Below are 21396 nucleotides of genomic sequence, written 5' to 3' on the forward strand. Positions count from 1 at the left end.
TTCAATAAAATAGGAAAGATTGGGCAGGGAACCAACATGATGTATGACTGTTAAGGAAATATGATTTTAGAGGAGCTCTACAGTAAGTGCATGCTCTGTCAATTCAGTTTGAAGCAGCTGATAGACAACAGTTTGGGGAACACTTCTTTTTCCTCTCTCTTGACAGTAATGAACAAACAATTGATTAAAAAGGCAATTCACTTATTGGACAGGACTACTGTAAAGTACCAACTCAGATTTCTAAGAAGTAGAAAGGACTTGTTCCCTCCCACAACTAACCTCAAATACTATTATGAAGGCCAGCCTTGCTGCCAGGACATGCCAAAACTGCAAAGTGAATTCATATGGAGTTGAACTCCACGGTGGGGCTCTGTAGTCTCTGTACCTGCAAAGCAAAGAGAAACCCAGTAAATTACCCTGCCCAAAAACCTAGACATGGTCAAGTGGTCTCTAGCTCATCCCAGGTCTGGCTAAAAGGAGAGAAATTGAAGTGAAAGCAGACTTCAAGAGGTATTAAACAGAAAGGGAGAGGAACTGTCCAGAATACAGGCTATTAAATAAATTTGTTTATTAAACAGTACTTTCTGCTTCCAAACATCCAGAGCAAACAGTTCCTTTTATTGTTACAAAGCTGGAGTGTTAAGTATGTTGATTCTGAATTGGTTCTTGTCTTTGCTCATAAGCATTTGATATTCTCCAGACAAAGTCTGCATAAATGAAATATGATTCTAATTTAAGTTCTAATTAACTTACTGCAAAACTGCAGAAGACTGAAAACAGAAGTGCACTCATGTCATATTTCATTTTTATGCTGTATTTCTTGTATTCATCTTGTATAACTGTTTGCAATCTCAACCTGGGTTAGCGAGGTAACAAAAATTTTAATTGTGTATTTTAATTAATTGACTTCAGAATGCTTAACAAAATTGAAATGAGAATTTTTACCCTTCTTGACAGCTGGTAAAACTTTAAAATTAAATAACTCATAGAGACATGAAAGATAATGACTTGCATGAGTCCTGCAAAAACTTCAAACACAGATTTCCAATATGTTAGTAGTGTATCCTACCACACACTCTTTTCACCTGAGGCTTCCATGTGGAACAAACATGAACTCCAACGCTTTTACAGGCAAAAAAGAAATGCCAGCAATTTCAGCACTTTTAATTTACTGTCTGCATTAATATCCATGCCTGCATTACAAGAATAAGTGAGAGCACTGAAACATACCTACAGTATCCTGAGTATCCCATCCCGAGTTCACTCAAATCAAATACTGATAAACTGCTGTTGACATATCCTTTTAAGCATCTGAAAGAAAAAGCCACATGGGCAGCACTTTCTTCATAAATTGGTTATATAATAAACATCCTGCATGTAAACATACTCTGCTATCAGATATTTTGAGCATAATACTTTATTTGCTTATCAGGACAAAAGTAATTCTAAAGTTTCATGCCGAGAATTAAAGCTTATTGGAAAACAAAGATTAACGTCTGTTTCAGGTGTAGTGCTGTTTAAAAGTCTATTTGCAGCACTTCTTATGGTTCTGCTTCTTATCTACTGGGAGATATAAACCAAAAATAGTTGCTACAGTGTTTTTAGCTGTTTCCTAAAATGACTGAACTTGGAAAGATGGATAGAAATCCAGACAGCAGAATAATTTAACATCTCTGCAGAATCAGCTACCAATAATGCAGCATAAAGAAAAAAATAACAAGTTTTGTGAGTTTTCACCAGCAGTAAAATTATATATTCCAAACAGTTATATTAAAGACAAAAAATTATTATTATAAATTACAGAAGTCCTGTAAATATATTGATTTATGACTGTAGGAGTGAATTTTTGCTGTTGCTTGAAAACCACAGACATGTAAAACATCCTATCTTCTTTGAAACATGTCTTGTAACTTAACTAAAGCACATTTGAAAAATAAAGAAAGATGCATGAGAAAACCTTTTATAATCTGTATCTTCAGGTTTGCTGTAATACCTCAAATCACTACTGGCAAAAGAAGAAACAGAATTACATAGTTCTCTCTTAAATGGGTAGTGTGCATTAAGCACTAATATTTTTCCAATGCTGTTTCTTTTCATCCTATCCCACCTCATTATTTTTGTCCATAAATTCTCTTTTCCTGTGACAGCTCAGGAAGAGTAAATCTCTGTTTTTGGGAGCATATAAGTGTGTTTGAGAATGTACTGGGAGAAAACAGTATAGACCTAGTGCAGAAAAGAAGAAAAGCTTACCTAGAAAAGATACGGAAACTGATGGAATGTACAAACTTTTTTGTTTGCATTCAGAAGGGAAGACATGATTTTCCACTTATAAATCTAGCTACTTTGCAAACTCTTTGGAATGGCTGACTTACTTGCATTTCACATCTGTGAAGGTTTGCAGAGATGTAAAATAAATGTATCTGATATATGTTATCATAGAAATACAATGGTAAATTGTGCTTCCAGAAATGTATCTATGCTATTATAGAAATAGAGCAATAGTGCTTCCATTGAAAAATATATGTATATATAAAGAATATCCTAATTACTTTTCTTGTCTGTACCCTTGATCTGTACAGGGACCATATTTGTATGCATAGACAAAACGTGGAATGTAATCAGAAGTAATGGCAATAACAAAGGCATTGGTGATGACAGCCAAAACACCGATTCCTTCCAGAATTCCATACCAAATACCTAGAAATGAGAGAAATTTAAACAAAGCAGTCAGTTTTTTATAGTCACATTAAGGCATATAAAGTCATACTAGTGATAATAAAGTCATTATTAGTCATACAGCTTTCCTTTCTTATTGAGAATGAGTTATGAGACAGAAAAATTAGTCAAGATTAAGCCGTGTCCCCACACTCCAGCCACCACCCACACCACCCAAATGAAATCTTACAACAGGGCACAACCTGCTGAGAAGATACAGCTAACCAACAAAGGCATAACCATAGTTTTTTGTTATAACGATACAATTAAAATCTCCAAATAGGAGATTCTGGAAAGAGATTTCTTATTTAGCTCAATTTTAAATTAAAAGTTAACTCAGTCCTTTTATTTAATTTCTAAATTCAATTGATTTTAGACCTAGCGTTTCACAAATCAGAAGCCTGAAATACTTTTTGCCTGTTTTCAATATTAAAACTATTATGATTCCTTATTGTAAATGGGAAACAAACTTGAGGAATCCCCTTAGCAAAAGCAACTATCCTTTTGTAGCCTAAAAATAAAGATGTCACTGAAACCTGCTGGTCATGTTACCATCTTGACACATTAAATACTTCAGGGGTTAAAGTGTTTTCAAGAGGAAAATAAAAGATAAAAGAAATAAAAAAAGATAAAATACAAAGAGATGATTCCTGACAGTGACAGCCAGCAGGTTCTCTCACCTATATCTGTTGCTCTTGCAGGCATAGGTCTTCGCCACTGCGTGACAAACTTGTATGCATCTAACCTGATTTCTATGATATTGTTCAGCAGTGCCAGGAGAGGCGCCAGTGGGAAGGCAGCAACAAAAATGGTGGTGAAGCCAAACTGTAAAACTAGACAGGAATTTCTATGGTTAGAAATTGTAAATTCAAAAAATTCTCTTAACACGCAACATAGTTCTGTTTTCTGAAGAAAACCAGCACCTCCCAAATTTGCTCACCCATCTCTAAATATTCATCCATTAAACCATGGAGATTCATAGGTTGCAGATTCCAATCTTTTTCCCACTGAGGTAGAGAAATTTTATTCTCCATTGATTGCCCTCTTCTCTTCATTTTGCGTCGTGACCACCAATTCTGTAATAAACTTTATTGGATAAAGAGAGTATTAATGAATGTATCTGCTCAGATAATTAAAATACGTTCTGATACTCTTTTAAAATAAGTGGGCCTATTTTTAACAGCATCTGGATGATTAATTAGGTATTTTATGGAAAATTTGACAATATCATCTCAGATACAATGCAAAGAACTTAAAAAAGATCTCAAAATTCTGCATTATAATTTTAATTATGTCTTTAATGTAGCATGTTTGGCATTGTACAAATAAGCTTTTTAGAATACGGAACTTGCTTGAATAGACATTTTTTTTTTGGTAGGATTTATCTGGATGACTAAATAATTTTTTTAAAAATAACCACCAAGAAAAAGAAATCACACATAGCAAGAGCACTAAAAAGTAAATAATGTTTTATCTTCAATCCCGTAAAAGACAAACCACGTTAGCAGAACTCAGTAAGAATGCCATACTAAAATACACTGAGGAGTAGAATACATATATTTTTGAACAAACCTAAAGGTTTAGATAGCCTACAGAATATTCCTTTTCTTAAAGCAGGAAAAAGCATTTAAAAAGGTGTTGCTGAATGCTAAAGGTGGAAATATTTAAGACTATTCTTCATAAAGCTGTGCAGAGATCTTTCCACAAAGTACCTATAAATATTAAGGAGATAGTAGGCTCATGAATTAAACTGTTATTTAAATTAAAGATATTATCCAGTACTGAGACATGAACCAACTAAAGACTACTATTTATTTCTAGAAATTATGGAAGAGACTAAAGGTGGGAAATAACTTTCTTGTAAGTATTTTTATAAAAAGGCTTCTCTTTTTTCTCAAGCTAATTTAGTGTTTGGCTTTTGATCTCTCTTGTTACTGAAAGACAAATTTGTTGCAAACAATGGTTTTGTACAAACAAAACATTTCTTTCCATAACAGAATATAAACATATTCTAAAATAAATTTTAGACAAAGTTAACATCCTGCTTGGCTGAGAAGACAGGAAGCCTGGCAGCTCAAGTGGGCTTCTCAATTTCAAAAATCCTCATTCCACAATATACAGTACATGGTCCTTCATTTGCAGAACAATTGGAATTGCATGTTGTGAGCAAAATCCTTTCTAACATATTTGATAATTGGGACTTCAATTAGAAGTTTCTTTTTCAAGGTTGAGACTTCAATGATCAATATTTTACTGGAAATACATTCTTCCAGTTCCAAGAGAAGACTCTTAGCTCATTAGGCATTTCAGAGGCTGAACACCTCTATATTATGGAAAATGAAATCATAATAAACAATTTAGATGTCTAACATATCCTAAGAAGCTTTATCTTAAAGCAGAAGTTAATGCTTTCCTTGGGAATAAAGTGACAATATGTGAGGTGCAATGAGTGAAAACATCCTCCTAACATATAACCATTTCTCCTTGTCACTGAATCATGCTAACATGTATTTACTGTTTTTAAAATGAACTTTAACATCTGAACTTACGGATAGCCTAGTTCCATGAAGTTGTTCCACATTTGCTTTAAAACCATAATAACTCCCATTTGTAAGCACAGATCTATCAAGCAGCCACTAGGATGACACTGAAATGAAGTGAAAGAGATCAATAACTAAAATCAGAGAATTCCTTTATTTTTATTTGTTCAGAGTGAAAATAAAAAGTATTAAGTATGTGTGGTGAAAAATACTAATCTCCATCTGCAGAAATATTAAAAGAAATGTTAATAAAATAAATATTAACAGACCTTTAGACGTATTGTTAGATATTAGATCATATTGCCTAATATAAATGTTTGTGTGACAGATATATGATAAATGATATAGACCATTTCACTTAGACCAGTAAGCACTTACTCATTTCAGAAAAATGGAGCAATATTTCATTTGCAATAATCTAAGCCTAAGGAGAGATTTACTAGCAAAATTTCTGGTACTGATATGTTTTATACACACACACACACATATATATATGTACTGCCATATTAAAATGTTAAGTAATTACAGAACCATTTTTTTTGAATTAATGGACTACAAAGATATGCTATTTTACTCTGTGGCTACCAAGTTTCAGTTGAAGAAATCTGTTTTTCAGAGAAAAGAGGAAACTTCAGCATACTGGTGGGTTGCAATTCTAACATTCAAGTTAAATTTTGAAAATATTATTTTTCTTCTTTTAGAATTCTATAGAATTATAGATTAGTTTGGGTTGGAAAGGACCCCTTAAGATGACCTAGTCCTGCAATAAGTACTGCCATTTTCAATTAGATGAGTGCCATCCAACCTGACTTTGAATGTTTCCAGGGATAAGACATCCATCCCCTCTCTAGGTAACCTGTCCCAAAAAAAAAAAACCCAAAAACTTTTCCTAAACCTGGTCTAAATCTAGCCTCTCTAAGTTTAAAATAATTAACCCTTGCCCTGTCTCAATAGACCCTACTAAAAGTTTGCCCCCTTCTTTATTATAAGCACCTCTAAGTACTGAAAGGCAGTAATAATGTCTCCTTGGAGCCTTCTCTTCTCCAAGCTGAGTATCTCCAACTCAGCCTGTCTTCACAGGAGAGATGCTCCAGACCTCTGATTCATTTTGTGCCCCTCCTCTGGACCCATTCCAACACATCCATGTTTTTTTCTGTGCTGACAGAAATTTATAAAGGTGATTAAAAAGCTGATGACTTTATATTTATGTCCTCTATCCAAAAATTCCAGGTACCAGGTGATTCCAATCTTGTAGGACTCATAGTGCTTGTGAGGTAAGGGACTATTCCTGATGGTTTTTCCCTAAGACAGAGGCAGAAAGAACTTGTGTTCTTGGGCAGAGTCACTCAGCACAGTGGCGAACACAGAAGGAAAAACCCATGTATCCTATCCTTTGCTATAAATAAGAATTTAGTATTTTCTGCATTTGGAATAAAATCTTTAAACTGGGATTCAGCCATTTCCTTTTTACTCATGGAAATATCACAGGAACACAAAACAGGATTGTTTACCTCTTCCAGCCTCCATCTGTTAAAAAGCTTGTTGTACTTTCCCGGGCGGCCTGCAAATCTGGAAAATAAGATTTCTGTTTCTCAGTGGACATTCCAGGAACACCCTGTATCAGTGGTTGTTTCAAAACATCCACTGAGTTCAAGAAATATCAACAGAATAAATCACACAGGCTTAAATCTGGTGTGTCCATAGGATATGGAAGTTTCAGAATGCAAACAAAGACAAGTGATCCTAAACTTTTATTATGTCCTGAATAAAAATCTTAGCTTCAGAGATTTTAGATGTTAGATATTCAAAATCTAACCTGCTTCTAAGAAGATAAGCAAGCCATTACAATTAATAGGAATTAACTGCAGCACAGGGATCTGCTTGCCAAGGTGAAGTGTACACTGGATTTGTAAAACAATCTTGATGACCTCAATGAAAGTCATAAAAGAGAGAAAGAAACCCATGCCTGTCCTATTACATACAGGAGAGAGGAAGACACAAACAAATTTTGATACTGTATGGCAAATAGACCACTGAATGCAACAAGCAGATTATCACCAATAGTCTTTACTAGGCTTTTTTGTTTCTTTGCGTGTTAGTTTTTTTTCCAAACCATCTTGAACTGAAATTATACTATAAAACTTTATAGAAGATAACATGAAACATTCTGCAGGTTATGTGGGAATGGTAAGTGTGACCATAAAAAAATTGAACTGAAGATGAAGTAAGGTTAGATCTGGGCTGTATCTCATGCTCTAAGCTGAAGATACACACAAAAATTGGAGACAGAAGTTTTGCTTCCTACTCTTGTGTAAGATTTGCCAGACAATATTTACTATTTACAGAAATGCATTCTTGGAAATGTAACTGAATGGGAACAAACAAAAAAATATTAATAAAGCTTATTAACACAGGGCTAAATACAGACCCACATCTAGGAAGTGATTGCATTTTCAAAAGTTCTGAGTTCTTATTTAGCAGGGCAGTCACATACACCTCATAAAAAAGTAGAATTTTTACTCTCTAGTTTCATAAGTAAACATTTTACTCTCTAGTTTCATAAGTAAACCCCTCCTTACATTTGGAAATATTTAGTGTTGTAATTATGCCCAGAAACCAACTTGTATCTAAACCTTACAGTTCAAACTGTCACTGTTTTTTCTTCAAATTTACAAAATCTGTGAAGATTTTGAGTTCTGTGCAAGTTTTCTTTTAAGTGCACCTGGCAGAGATAACTTACCTGCCAAGAAAAAAGGCAATGTAGAAGATGGAGCTGTTCAAGTTGACAAACTGGAAAAGGAACATTTTCAAGGCAAAGCTGTTTTCCCACTCAGATTCTGTTCTAGGGTGCTCTTCAGAAAGACACAATATACATTATATAAACAAAAATGAAATTGAGTTATGCATAAGTCTGCTCACAAATCAATCAACACTAACAAAACAAGCGATGGTTTTAAGTCATGGTGCCCCATCATGTTGCAATTGATTCCTTTTCATTGCCCCAGCTCAGACTATATTGTTTCTATGTATAAACAGAAGACAGAAGCCCCTTGGTTCAGAATAAATCATAATACTATGGGAAGAAACCTGTTTCACTTCCATGAAAACATTTGGAAACTAGTGTGAATTTTTTATCTTAAGATTAAAGGTATCTTGATTCAAAGGAAAAAAAAACCTCAACACAAAAAAAACCAAACAAAAAACCACAAAACCCAACCAAGCAACAACAAAACCCCCAAACAAACAAACAAACCCTAAACCAACCAACCCCCCCAAAAAACGTGAAAGCACTTGGAATCAGTGGAGCAATAGATGGGGGTTGCCAAGGGAAGCAGAGGTGAAAAAGTCAACTAAAAGCCAGTTGATCTCTCATCCACACTTCTCAACTTCTAAATACTCCAGTAATTACTTCATTAATTACTTCATCCTCAAGCCTTCCCTTTCATAATGCTTGTGGAGTGCCAAACAGTTCATAACTCAGTGAGGAAAGGACAGAGGTTCTTTCTTGACTTCTTTTAGAAAGAAATGTAGAAATGTCCAGTAGGGCTACAAGTGTTTTTGTGTACAAGTGTTTTTGTGTGCGTCTGCACTGCCTTGGATATCTGTCCTTAAGGTTTGTAGGACATCATGTCTGAATTAGAACTCAGTGATAATGTTTACAAATTAATTTTCAGAAAACCCATCTTTGATAGAAATATCAAAGTTGGAATATAGTACACTGGTAAAAGTTATAAAGCACAGGAGTTGTAAAGCACATGAGTTGTAAGCCTAACCTGCCTGGATTTGTCAGTTAAAATTTGTAACTACTCTGGTGTAATGATGACTAAATTTGGATAGAAATACCCAGGATACTAGCTTTACACATGGACAGCTGTTCCCAGAAGGGTTCCTTTTCTGATGTAAAACACCTTAGCAAGAAGAATGAGCTACATGTCTGAAACATCTAAATCCACTTAATGAACACTTAATGCTCCATTATGTTTAATTCAAGAAATCATTTTTGAAAAAAATTCATGTATTTTGGGAAAAAACTGCTTATACACTTGAACAATTATTTTCTTTCCCATTCTGTGATGTGCAACAATCCAAAATATTTTAAAAATAATAGAAATAGGTTTGATATGAAGAAATACTTTCAAATATTTTAATAATTTGAGTAAGTTGACTATAAATTCTGGATTTTTCTAGCTTGTTCTACTGCCTGTTACCTGAAGCACTATAAAGTTTTGAGCACCTCGTTTATACTTTAACTAAAAGAGGGATCTGTGGAATTTAAGCAGCCAGGTGGCACTTAACCAAGACAAGATCACTTGCATAATTTGACATGGGTTTAAAGTGAGCATGTAAAATGAAACACTAAACATAAATACATTGACACAGCCAGAGATCTTAAATTCTGTCTTTGCTTTCTTGTTTTCTATTAGCTAGAAAGCTTTATATCTGTGATTGAATCATAACTAGAAGCTTCAGTATAAAATTTTAATGTTACAGAAATGGAGCTACTTTAAAATTCATGACTTAACATTTTTATCCAGGACAACTTCATTTTATCTTAACCCATTTTTTTCTGATCTGAAAGATTAAACTGATTTAATTTTAACTTGTTAAAAATAATAAAAAAATAAACCAAGCATTTGGAGAAAACAGAGAAAAACCCTTTAGCGCAATAAGAAAGAATAAGTTTTGGCTTTTGTTCCGAAATAAGATTACTGTTTTTCAATGTATACTATGAAACATTAAAAGCAGAGGTATAAGAATAAATTCCTTAGTTTTATTTTTTTACCTCAGCGAAATAATAATTTGTTTTTTTCCTCTGTTATTTCTCACTTTCTTAGAGAAATGCCAAAAATATATTTCATAATGAAGTTTTCAAAACACTTCTTTAAAGGTAAATAAGTATACTATAAAGGTATATGCCACAGCCATCAAGAACCATACAATGGGTAAAGACCTACATACCTAAGTCTGTCAGGAGATAGGCAACCTTTTCATATACCTAAAACAGAAATTAAATGGTGTAAGTGTTGGACATCCTGGCTGATGTGATGGCAAATCTAAAATGAAAACAAGCATCAAAAGCATCAAGGTATCTGGACAGACAGGGGAGAGCGATGCTGTAGCTATGTGATCTGTATAGTTTCCTATAAAGACTTCATTCAGCTCCTCCAGTCCCACTCTCTTTATCCATGTAAATGTATATAAGCATGTATAAATGTACATTAAATACACAATAACTATAAACCAAAACCAAATAGATCAAGAGAAATATTCAGGTATCAATGGTTTTCTTAATGAACAGTTAGATGTTTATCCTTTAATTTCAAGAATGGACTTATGTAATCTAAAAGTAGGCAAAAAGCCTTGACACAGTTTTCCTTTGCATGAATCTGGATACAGGTTGAGGATACCAGCCTTGTACTGAAAATTTATCTCTCTATATATTTACTATCTCCAGTTTTTATTTTAAATGACAGTTAGCCCCAGGCAGTTGCCAACTCTGAAATATATTTCCTTGAGTATACTATAAACAGCAAGTTAGTTTTGATAGCTTTGCTTGTTCACTTGAATATTTTTTAATGATGTGGAGTGATCATATATAATAACAGAAATAACTACAGGACTGTGGAAGAATTATTGCAGTGAATGCAATGCCTTAAGAGAATTAAAAGGCAATGTTACTGTTAAGCTGGGTTATTATTCTTTTTGAGCTGTTTCTGCTTGCATGGGAACAGAAAGACAATAAATAACAATGCAGCTGAAAAAACAGAGTTTCTGTCCATGTAATGCTATAAAAGCAAATGATTCAGCCTGTGCTGTTACATGACAGAAAAAATTTAACAGCAAAATCATATATCACAGTGATTCTAGGACTGTGCAACACTGGTATCAGAGCTGCATTTTAATAAGAAAGGTAAGAATCCAAAGTCATTAATCAAAAACTACCTGGAAACCAAATTCTAAGTCAAGAAAATAATGTAGTTCCAATTAGGGATTTACTGAAAAAGGTAATATTAAAAAAATACATATGTAAAAAGCAGCAATCTGTACCCCTGTAACTTGGTGCCATAAGCAAATATGTGCAGTGACAAATTAAGGAGAAAATAGAGAAAAACACTGACAAACATTTTATCAGAGGAGAAAAATCCACTGCAATACTAGCTTCAGACACTGCTACATGAATAAGCATGAACATGTATATATCTAATACATGGTTAACTCAGTAAACTTGTAAAAACTACTCTTTTAAATTAATTGCTCCTTTAAAAGAACAGAAGACTTACAACATTGAGTGACATGATGATCATAAAATTGATACAGACTCCAGTGCCAGAAGTTGCAAACTGCCAATACTTCTTGATGAAATACCACTTGAAAGAAGCAAACTGCTCCATGGCTACCAGTCGATATACCACAACTGCAAACACTGCAGTAAGGACCAGTGAAATCTACAGGTACGTATTTATGAGCAGAGGTATTAGAACAAAAGAAATCACATCTGAAATAAAATCCACTGAAATAATAAAACAAATGTTTTAAAGATTGATATTTGTCTTGGAAAGCAGAATTTGAGAGAATAAAAAAAAATAGATGAGTTAAAACATTTCTTTACTGTTCTTTTACAATATAACTACATTCCATCTTGTGAAGCAAAGACATCCCTGAACAAGCAGTAAGACAGACAATCAGTTTTGCCTATACTATGTAAATCCACAAATCTTTATGAATGCAGTCATGCTGAGTTACTATTTACATCAGAATAAGATGAATTACAATACAATAATTCTTATATTATTAAACATCACCATGAAGAATATTCCTGAGACAGACACCATCAGTCGACTGAGTTTATCAGGGAAAGGCTGAAAAGGTTCAGGTTTTCCTGTGATGGGATTTACTCGTTCCACTTGGGAATATTTAGCTTCAAACTGGGGACGCAGCTCTTCCTGGAATGACAGGGTGGATTCAATTTGTTGTATTACTTCTGTCTCTCAAGAACCAGACATACATGTGCTATAAAGCAGAATATTATACTGATACAAATTATTTTTTATAATTCTTCAACTCAAACACCTGAATAATTTGCTTTTTTGAAAATCCTTGGAAGCAGTGCCAGAGATCAGCAAAGAACAGAAACCATAGGAGCCTTTCCCACTATGAGAGGGTGTTAAAAAGAATCATGGATCATATTGCTGACTTAGACACTGGATTGTCTGCAAAAATTGATAAGAAAACAATAAATTAGGGTCAGTTATAATGGAGTTTTTTGTGTTATGAAAGCATTTATTAAAAGCTGCCAGCTTCCATCTACCCATCCATGGAAAGCTGTAAAACAAGTGAAGTCTATGGACTTAAACTGCAATTAAATTGCCAATATAGGTAAAGTACAGCTTTGCTGAGTAGTGATTTATAGAAGAACAAAATTTCATTATTGCTGATGCTGATAGCAGAATGTTCAAGGATAAACTATGCCTCTCCAAACTATACAAAATCTAGTTTCTGTCTTGTTGTTTTTCTTGGTCCTATTTTTATGCAGGATCAGGAATTTCCAAAACAAGAAACCATGCAACTGAAAGGCAGCTATGCTGACATAAGAAGTAGCCCCTGTCCTCTGTACAGGAATTATTTCCTCTCATTCTTTCCAAGGATACTTCTAATAAATGTAGAATTATATTTGGAATGATAATGTTAGTTGCAAAAGGCAAAATATCCTTGCACAATCTCAAGCACACCTTTGTATTCTGCAACTAGTGCTATAAATGCAAATACCATCTGAATGACAAACTCAGATGACTGACATACAATATGGATTGATACTGAGACTTCAACCATGCTGATAGCAAGGTTTTACATGTTTACTTCTGTTTCTTCTTACCTCTTCATCTTCCCAGTCTATGAGGTCCCAGTCATAAGTTAATACAGCTCTTCGTCTTTTCCAAAACTCTAGAAAGACTGTTGCTGTGGAAAACAACTGTACTTTAATTACGGGGGAAAAAAGGGCCATGCAGATCTTAAGAAAATCATCAATGTTACATGTATTATTAGCCACTTTCTGACAGTTTTCCTCATAGAATCTGAAAACTCTAAGTAGTTTCAGGATAATCCCTGTTAAATTTAAAATACTATTTGACAATGTTTATCTAAGAATCATATTTTTGTTGTCTGCAGTGTATGTACAGAGATAAATACCTGTCAATATGAGACATTGCCATCCTTTTAAATTTATCATTTTGCTTTTCATTTTATTCAAAACATAAAATCTTCTCTTGAAGAAATAAGGATACACATGCACAATGATATCTATTAATAAAGAGCTAACAGCTATCTCATTCAGTTCAAGTAAAACAACCTCATTTCTTTCCCAGCTATAACAGTTTTATACTGAAGCAGTTTTGCTACTAGAATAATTCTTTAGACAATTATTTCTAATCCAGTTGTGAGACCATAATCAGATTCTCCATGTACTTAGGGGTTTTTATAAGACAATTACAACTAATAAATAACTCCAAATGTCCAAAACATCACAGTCTACCACTGAAGGTAAGACACCTTGTTTAGGGTGTGATTCCTGACAAAACATAGAATTGTCCAATTATTCCTTGGAAAACAATGAATTCAAACAGGAAGCAAAAAAATTTGCTTCCTTCTAGAAATGCTCAGATGGATGTCTAACTCAAAATAAACAGAATGGTGTTTATCAATATTTCTGTACTATGTTTAATATCTTTTTGGGTTTCTATACATACTTGATATATAATTAGTTACATATATTATACCTATATCTACATAAATATACATGACTTATCTATATAATATATTAAAGCACCCGGAAGTTAGCAGAAGTTCACCATACCACTATAATCCATAAAAAATGGATTGTTAAATGAAAGGAACTTGTCCCTGACTATTATTTCTAGGTAGTATGTGCTTTTATTCTTTGAACCATGGCTCTACAGATGTAAGTTTCAGATGCTCTTAACAAAAACAGCACCCAGCTCTCAATTTAAGCAGTAGTGGAGTTTACCACAACCCATAATAGGTTCTGGTACTATATGAATAACAAAAAATGATGTCTTTGATGTTACATATGTACATGAAACATTTGACAAGGCAAAGATAAACAAAAGCTTCTATCTAGATGAAGCAGGTGAGGCCAAATCCTCAGTTTACTGTATTTGTCAACTGAAGCACCTTTTCCAGACTCACCTGATGTCTTAAAAAAGCTGCAATGTTCTCTTTCCCACAGTAGAATAGAATTCATGATAATTTTGCTGTGCTACAGGGCTACTGAGAAAAAAGCTAAAGGTATATAAAAAGCCTTGCATTTTGGAAGAAAAGCAAGTCACAAAACTTCTGCTGTGGTGTAAAGTTCTAGTCTAAATAACAGTGAAAAAACATCAGAATTTTGAAATTCAAGTAGATGTCCAATTCTACAGAAAGATTCTTCCTTAAGCCTGACTTACTTTACTGCCTCACACTGTTGGAAAACACACCAGTTTAAAAATTTCTTACATAACCTTAGCCAAGTGTGTTCACATTTGCCCTGGGGGAAGGAAACTGAAGATTCCTTCCTTGTTTCTCTAGGTGAGGCCTGATGCACTTTGCATTTCAGCAGAAATGGGAGTTGCCCCAAAGAGACAAAGGCCATGGACAGAACATCAGTGGCCGTCTACCAACATCAACCCCAGACTCTGACTCTGTCAGAGTTGGAGACATGTCTTCCAGGAAAGACTGATAAGAAAATCAAGGAATGAAGATCTAATTAACATCAGAAGCAAAGAAATTCATATCCAATAGGAAACCAAATACTAAGAACGAAGAAACTTGGAACCAATCAACACTGACACAATTCCTTTCTATGAGTTTTGACTGTATAAAAGACCTGAAAAATCATAAAAACTATGTGTCATGGAATGATTCTCTCTGCACACCTGGGCTATGTGTGGATGAGATGATTTCTGTGGTACATCCTGACCAGATAATAAAGTAATGCAGTGAGACACTAACTTAATGTTCTTGAAGAGTTTTTGTTTTTCCTGCAGTTTCGGTGACAACACCACTAATACCACCTGTTGTGGTTTTATTTGGTTAAACCATAGCTTGGTTTTTAGTTAAGGAGAAAATCCATCAACTAGGGAAATGATTCTTTGTAAAACCCTGTCAGCCTCCTTCAGACCTGAGAAATCAAATCAGCTGGCTAGTTTTGAATACCGACACCCTGTTAAATCACTTTAGAAAGTGATTTAGAAAGCTGAACACGCCTCTGTGAAATCACATTTAAAAACAAACAACGCCTGGAAAAAACTCTCTTGCTTCTGGTTTTTGGACAGGTAACTGGGTGCCCGCCTGTGTCCTGGCCAGGTTGGCCTGTGGCGTGGTGCAGCTCAGATTCTGCTTCCAGTGAATTTCAGCCACGGCTGGTGGGCCAGGCCAGCTCTGCTCAACTTTGTTGGAGCTGAGCCGAGCTCTGCTTTGGTGGCCACGAGCCACGGAGCCATCCTGCCATGGGAAATCACACTGCTAAACCCAGAGGTGGCTCTGCAGCCCACCCAGAAAAGCAGTCCTGCAGCTAGAATTAAATGCAGCAGGGGCTGGAAAACAGCCATGATGCCAAAACAGCCACTGCCATTCCTGCCCAGCCCCTGAGATCCTGGCACAGACCCTCCAGCATGGCCTGAAATCCTACACCACAATTGCTCCAGCTGCTGGCCAGCACAGATCACACAACCATCAGCAGGCCCAGGTGAGATATTACCTCTTTCAGTACACACAATAAACTTACAGACATCAATCCTCTCTTGAGTAAGAGAAAAGGGAAGGGTGAAGACACATCAAGAAAACAACATAGAGACAGCAAAGTCAGTGAAAAAAAGTCAAATTCCAGATGGGAGGAGAACGAAGAGATGCCTTAATCTTGGGATCAAATTCTCCTGTAAGGCTATGGTGAAGATATAATTGATATACCAACTATTTTCCCTGTAATTCCTGAAATGCATTTGTGGGGATGTAACATTAGAACCACAGCTGTGAGCAGAGGCATCCATGCTGAAGCAAACAGATGCTGAAGTAACTGATCTAATGAGAAGCCTGAACAGAGACGAGAGAAATGAGAAACCTTACACCAGGGATAGAAGATCTCTGTTCCCAGAGATGATCCCAGAGATGGATGAAAACAACTTTTGCTTTTATACTAGAATGGCTCATCCTTAAAGCTGCACCCCAATAAGCTGAGATGACCCATGGTAGTAGTTGTAGGAAGACTACCAACCATGGGAGGGACTTCACGATTGCAGATTTCCAGGTGACTCCTATCTGTGGAAATTAAAACCACGAAAGAACTGTTTCTTGTGAAAAGTCTCCATAGCGTGACAGAAGAAACTCCTCTCCCTAAGTGAACTGAAGAAAATATTTATTTCAAAGTGGTAAACTGATGGAAAATACCAAGTTTTCTCTTGCCACATTGTCAGTGGGGAAGAAGTGGGGGGAAGTGTTCTGAAAGTTTATTCTGATACTTACTATTCTTCTTTTAGTTCTGTTTATAAAGCATTCTTTATACCCTTTAAAGTTTTGAATCTGCTTTTCTCTTCTTCTAATTCTTATCTCACAGCAAAAAATGAGTAATTTTAGTAGGTGCACTTGCATTTGGCCAACACTCAACCCACTACATTACTTGGTGCTGTGACTCAGATTGGCAAACAAAAACCACGCCATCCATCTTAAATTGCTCTCCATGTAATCCAGCCCCTCCAGTTCTGGTTAATAGGAACTTCTTACTGAATCATCTCTTATCCTGATCTCCACACTCTGAAAATTAAAAGCCTTGATTTTTATCAATTTCTCTAGAAAAATAAGACATACATGACTAAGCCAACCATTTGCACATCAAGATGAGACCATTCATGTTCTACTATTGCTTTTGACCTTTTGGCAGATTTTCTCTGTTCTTCAAGGTTTCAGAGTTACTTAGTTTAGAGGGAACACACAAACCTCCAGTTTCCCACAGAAGAAATTATATGGTGCCTCCCCTGCTTTTCACTGAGCACACTGCAGTTCAGAATTTTAAATCTCAATACACATATTGTACTTCCTTTTCTTTTGTCCAGAACTGCAGTAAAGATCGCCCATTTAGTGATTTATTCAATGCTCTGCAATACAGTCTGTAATTCCTCCCACTGTACACATCCAAAAGTTTCTTATTTAAGTTATCTTTATGGCACTTACACTGCCAGTACTCATACTGATGAAGATTGAAAATCCTGGTATTATTTTCCTTGGAAAAGACCTCTTAGACATCAAGTCCAACTGTTAATGCAGCACTGCTAAATCCACCACTAAACCAAGTCCATAAGTACCACATCTACATGTTTTAAAGATGTCCAGGAATGGTGACTCCACCATTTCCCTGAGTGGCCCATTCCAATGCCAGACAAGGTGGGCACACAGTTTGAGATGATTGGGAATGGGGCTGTGGCTGAACTCATCCCTAATGGGCTGCAACTGTGGAAGACAGGTCAACAACATTGAAGGCAATGAAATATGGAGTGCTGTGGTGTACTGATCAATCACAAAAGGGTAGAGAGAGCACACAGGTGTAAATACATGTAAGATTAATAGTACAAAAGGTTGTACTAAAGAACAATGAAGTGCTGATGCTTCAAGCCTTCTTTGGTGTCAGTCATACCTCCACTGTCAAGGTAACAGTTTTTGTGAAGAAATTTTTCCTAATATCCAAGCTAAACCTACCCAGGCACAACTTGAGGCCTCCTCCTGTCATTTTCTACTCAGGAGAAGAGACTGACATCCACCTTGCTACAACCTCCTTCTGTTAGGTAGTTATAGAGAGCAATAAGGTGCTCTCTGAGCCTTTTTATCTCCAGGTTAAACACCTCCAGCTTCCTCAGCTGCTCTTCATCATCCTGGTGCTACACACCCCTCCTCAGCTCCACTGTGTTCTCTGGACACACTCCAGCACCTCAAAGTCTCTCTTGTAATAAGCAGCCCAAAACTGAACATGTGATTTCAGGTGCAGCCTCACTGGTGCTTAGTACAGGGGGATAGTCATTGCCCTAGTCCTGCTGGCCACAGGAGGACTTTTCTCTTTCTGACAAAAGACAGGAATGCCACAGGCCCTCTTGATCACTTGGGCAGGCTGTTGGCCTGCCCAAGTGATGTTCAGCCAGCTATCAACTGGCACCCCCCAAGCCTTTTCCACTGGGCAGTTTTCCAGCCACTTTTCCCCAAGCCTGTAGCTCTCCACAGGGTTGTTGTATTCTTCAGGGTTGAAACTGCCACTTAAAAAATACCAGCTGAAGTATAGCTTAGCTTTTAGCTTTTTTATAGCTTTTACACTCCTGGAGAACACTGAACCACCTTGCCTCCATAGGGCAACAGCTCCAAATCTGATCCCACCTGGTCTCACCGCTGGAGGTTTTGCCTCCCAGGAACAGTGGGACAGCACTCAGCACCAGCCTTCGAGCACCACACTGCAGGTGTACAACTCATAGCCAAGAACTGAGTCACAAACATCTTCCACCAGGTGTTAAGTCACTAAGGTAAAAAGATTTTACTTTCCAAATATGTGGGAATTCCAAGCACAGAAAGTTCTCAAAATCTTGTAAATGCAAGCTTAGATATAGACATGGACATGGTTTGATTAAAGGTCTTGGAGAAAGACCTTGGAGAAAGCTTCTTCCAGGCTTAGAATTATAAGAATGTGAGTTTAGCTAGAGAAGACATTAAACTAAGTAGTAGGAAGTTTTAAGGTTTTAAAGTTAAGATACAGAAGTTATAAAGTTATAAAGTTAGTTATAAAGGCAACAAGAAGTTTAAGGTATAACAAGTAGTTTTGTGTGTCATTATATGATTGGTTCAGAATGTCCACACTGCGGCAAAGACATATAAAACAAAATAATTAACTACTGGTGTAAAAGTAGAAACATTCTTTTGTGGCATTAGTTTATTGGCTAATTAACCTTTAAAAGATCTTGTGATCTTCAGTCTTGTGACCACTGACCAAGAACATCTGGTAAATAATGTGAAAAAGCACTCACTCCTTCATGAGAGCATAAAAGAAGAATAATAAATCATGCTTTAAAATGTCTTTAAGTGGTCCCGTGTCTCTCACAAAATTCTGATGACAAGAGATGAGTTAAACTGCTAACAAACAAAAAAGAGAGCAAGGACACCTTCCTAAAGCCAATGCTGAGGTCCAGGATAACGCTAGAGGGGTATGACTTTCATACCACTTCAACAGATATACTTGAACTGGATTTCAGATTATATATTTAACATCTTGATATTTTTGGATATTATACAGTGATTCAAACCACCTTTATTTTTAAAAACTCTCAGAAAGGTTTATCAGGTATGCATGCTGGTGTGAATACTGTTGACCCCAATACATGACATCTCATTTGATTATTGCTATGAAAGATTTGGACATAAATTAATGGTGCCTGCTTTCACATCTCATGGACAATCTATTAGATAGATGTCCACGCAGACACAACAATAAATGTGAATTAGAATCTAGCTGATACACACTGAAGAGAATCTTATATTTATAGAAATAAACCAAAAATCAGAAAACCAAACCCACTCATCCAACTCTGTCCTCCCTCCTGTCACAGACCACGCCACCTCATGCCAATAAACAATTTATTTGCCCACAAAGGGATATTAGAACTGGAAGAACTTAGTCCATCTCACAGAAAAACTTCTACTTGTCCATGCAGTACTTTCAAGAAACACCACCAGTTGCTTTTCCTGTAGATACCATATCCTCAACGCTTACCTCAAGGATAAGTTATTCAAAGGTATTTGCACTTGATTCCTTAAGAAATTAAAGTGGAAACAGATGACAACATCATGGCATTCCACTCAAATAGTCATACAATACTGAAACATTTCTGAGTCTCTCTTCACCACAAACCAGCCTAGAATAAATATACATAAAGGATTAAAGAATGAAAAAAGTCACAAGCTGACTGGATGAGCATATGAAGTTCTATATGATATGCCTGACTTTTTCATTCCTAATTTAATCCAGTATTTTTGAATACAAGATCTCAAGAGAGGAGTAAGAGTTGTAACATTTAGACCCCTAGCTGTTTGTATTTTCAAAAGCAAAAATTAATGATATCTGATAAACTCAGAAAATTTGGATTTACATTGTTTTCTTAAATTATCACAACTGTGAACATATTTGGAAATAGGATCAGATCCATTTCTAGCAGCATGCTTTTCTTAATTGAAGTTTCTGCTGCTGCTTTATTTTGTGGAATACAGGCCTTTACTGATTCTCATTTCACCAAGTGTACTGTAGGAAACTACAATAAGAAGAAGCTATCTTTTTTAAAATTAATAGTTGTGCAGTTGAATTCTACTTAGAGTGTATTTCTGAGAAAATATTGAAAAAAACCCCCACCATTTTGTGATTCAAATATTAAAGTAGAGAAGTAGCAATCATAAGCAATGGCAGCATTCCCTCCAACTAATTATTTTCTTTAGTGGGTATTTATGCTCCTTATCAAGCAAGTAAAGAATTTCTCTCAGAGTAAGTTCAGAGCCATATTCAGTTTTGGTGAGGGGTGATGGTGGTGGTGAAGTATTCTGTATAGGACACTTTATAGCAAACTTCTGCTAGAATCTGCTTTGTTACTGCCTCTGTTGAGTTTAGTGCTGCCAAAAACTGACAGGAAACACACTTCAGAAGCTAGGCCAGTGTCCTTATATTTGTCAAGTTGCTAGATAGCAAACAGAGGGTAAAAAATAAATTAATTATAGACTACAATTCGTATTTATATTCCTCTTTGTAATTTACTAAAAACTTAAACACTATTTTTTTCTCAGAGCAAAAATCAAAATATATTTAGGCCTAAATATGTAATGTTTATTACTCATTAAATTTAGAATAATGTAATTTTTGGAGAGCAATCTGAATTTTAGAGCAAAGATCCACACAATCAAACATTCAATATGTATCTGGGATCATCATTTGTAATAATTTCTTTGTGAATTCTAGAAGTTAAATAGTCTATCTATTACTTTAAGTGTTCTGTCTATTTTTTGTTCATTGATGAAAAGGTAGAAAATGAGGCTTTTTTTAAGTTTGAAAATTCTGCAAATGTGAACATGTTATCTC

General features: G+C 35.5%; 1 protein-coding gene across 1 annotated transcript in view; it reads right to left on the reverse strand.

Moving 5' to 3' along the window:
• Window positions 1-21396, reverse strand: part of ANO3 (anoctamin 3) — an 84027-nt gene that overhangs the window by 2808 nt on the left and 59823 nt on the right. Inside the window, exons 14-25 of the mRNA XM_058847459.1 lie at window positions 13129-13211; window positions 12059-12199; window positions 11537-11701; window positions 10215-10251; window positions 7996-8107; window positions 6767-6824; window positions 5265-5362; window positions 3656-3801; window positions 3396-3548; window positions 2550-2697; window positions 1231-1311; window positions 280-385 (exon numbers count right to left, since the gene is read on the reverse strand). Of these exons, the coding sequence (XP_058703442.1) occupies window positions 280-385; window positions 1231-1311; window positions 2550-2697; window positions 3396-3548; window positions 3656-3801; window positions 5265-5362; window positions 6767-6824; window positions 7996-8107; window positions 10215-10251; window positions 11537-11701; window positions 12059-12199; window positions 13129-13211 (1328 nt within the window). The remainder of the gene's footprint in view (window positions 1-279; window positions 386-1230; window positions 1312-2549; window positions 2698-3395; window positions 3549-3655; window positions 3802-5264; window positions 5363-6766; window positions 6825-7995; window positions 8108-10214; window positions 10252-11536; window positions 11702-12058; window positions 12200-13128; window positions 13212-21396) is intronic.

The sequence above is a fragment of the Poecile atricapillus genome, chromosome 1, assembly GCF_030490865.1.
Source record: "Poecile atricapillus isolate bPoeAtr1 chromosome 1, bPoeAtr1.hap1, whole genome shotgun sequence".
Lineage (NCBI taxonomy): Eukaryota > Metazoa > Chordata > Aves > Passeriformes > Paridae > Poecile > Poecile atricapillus.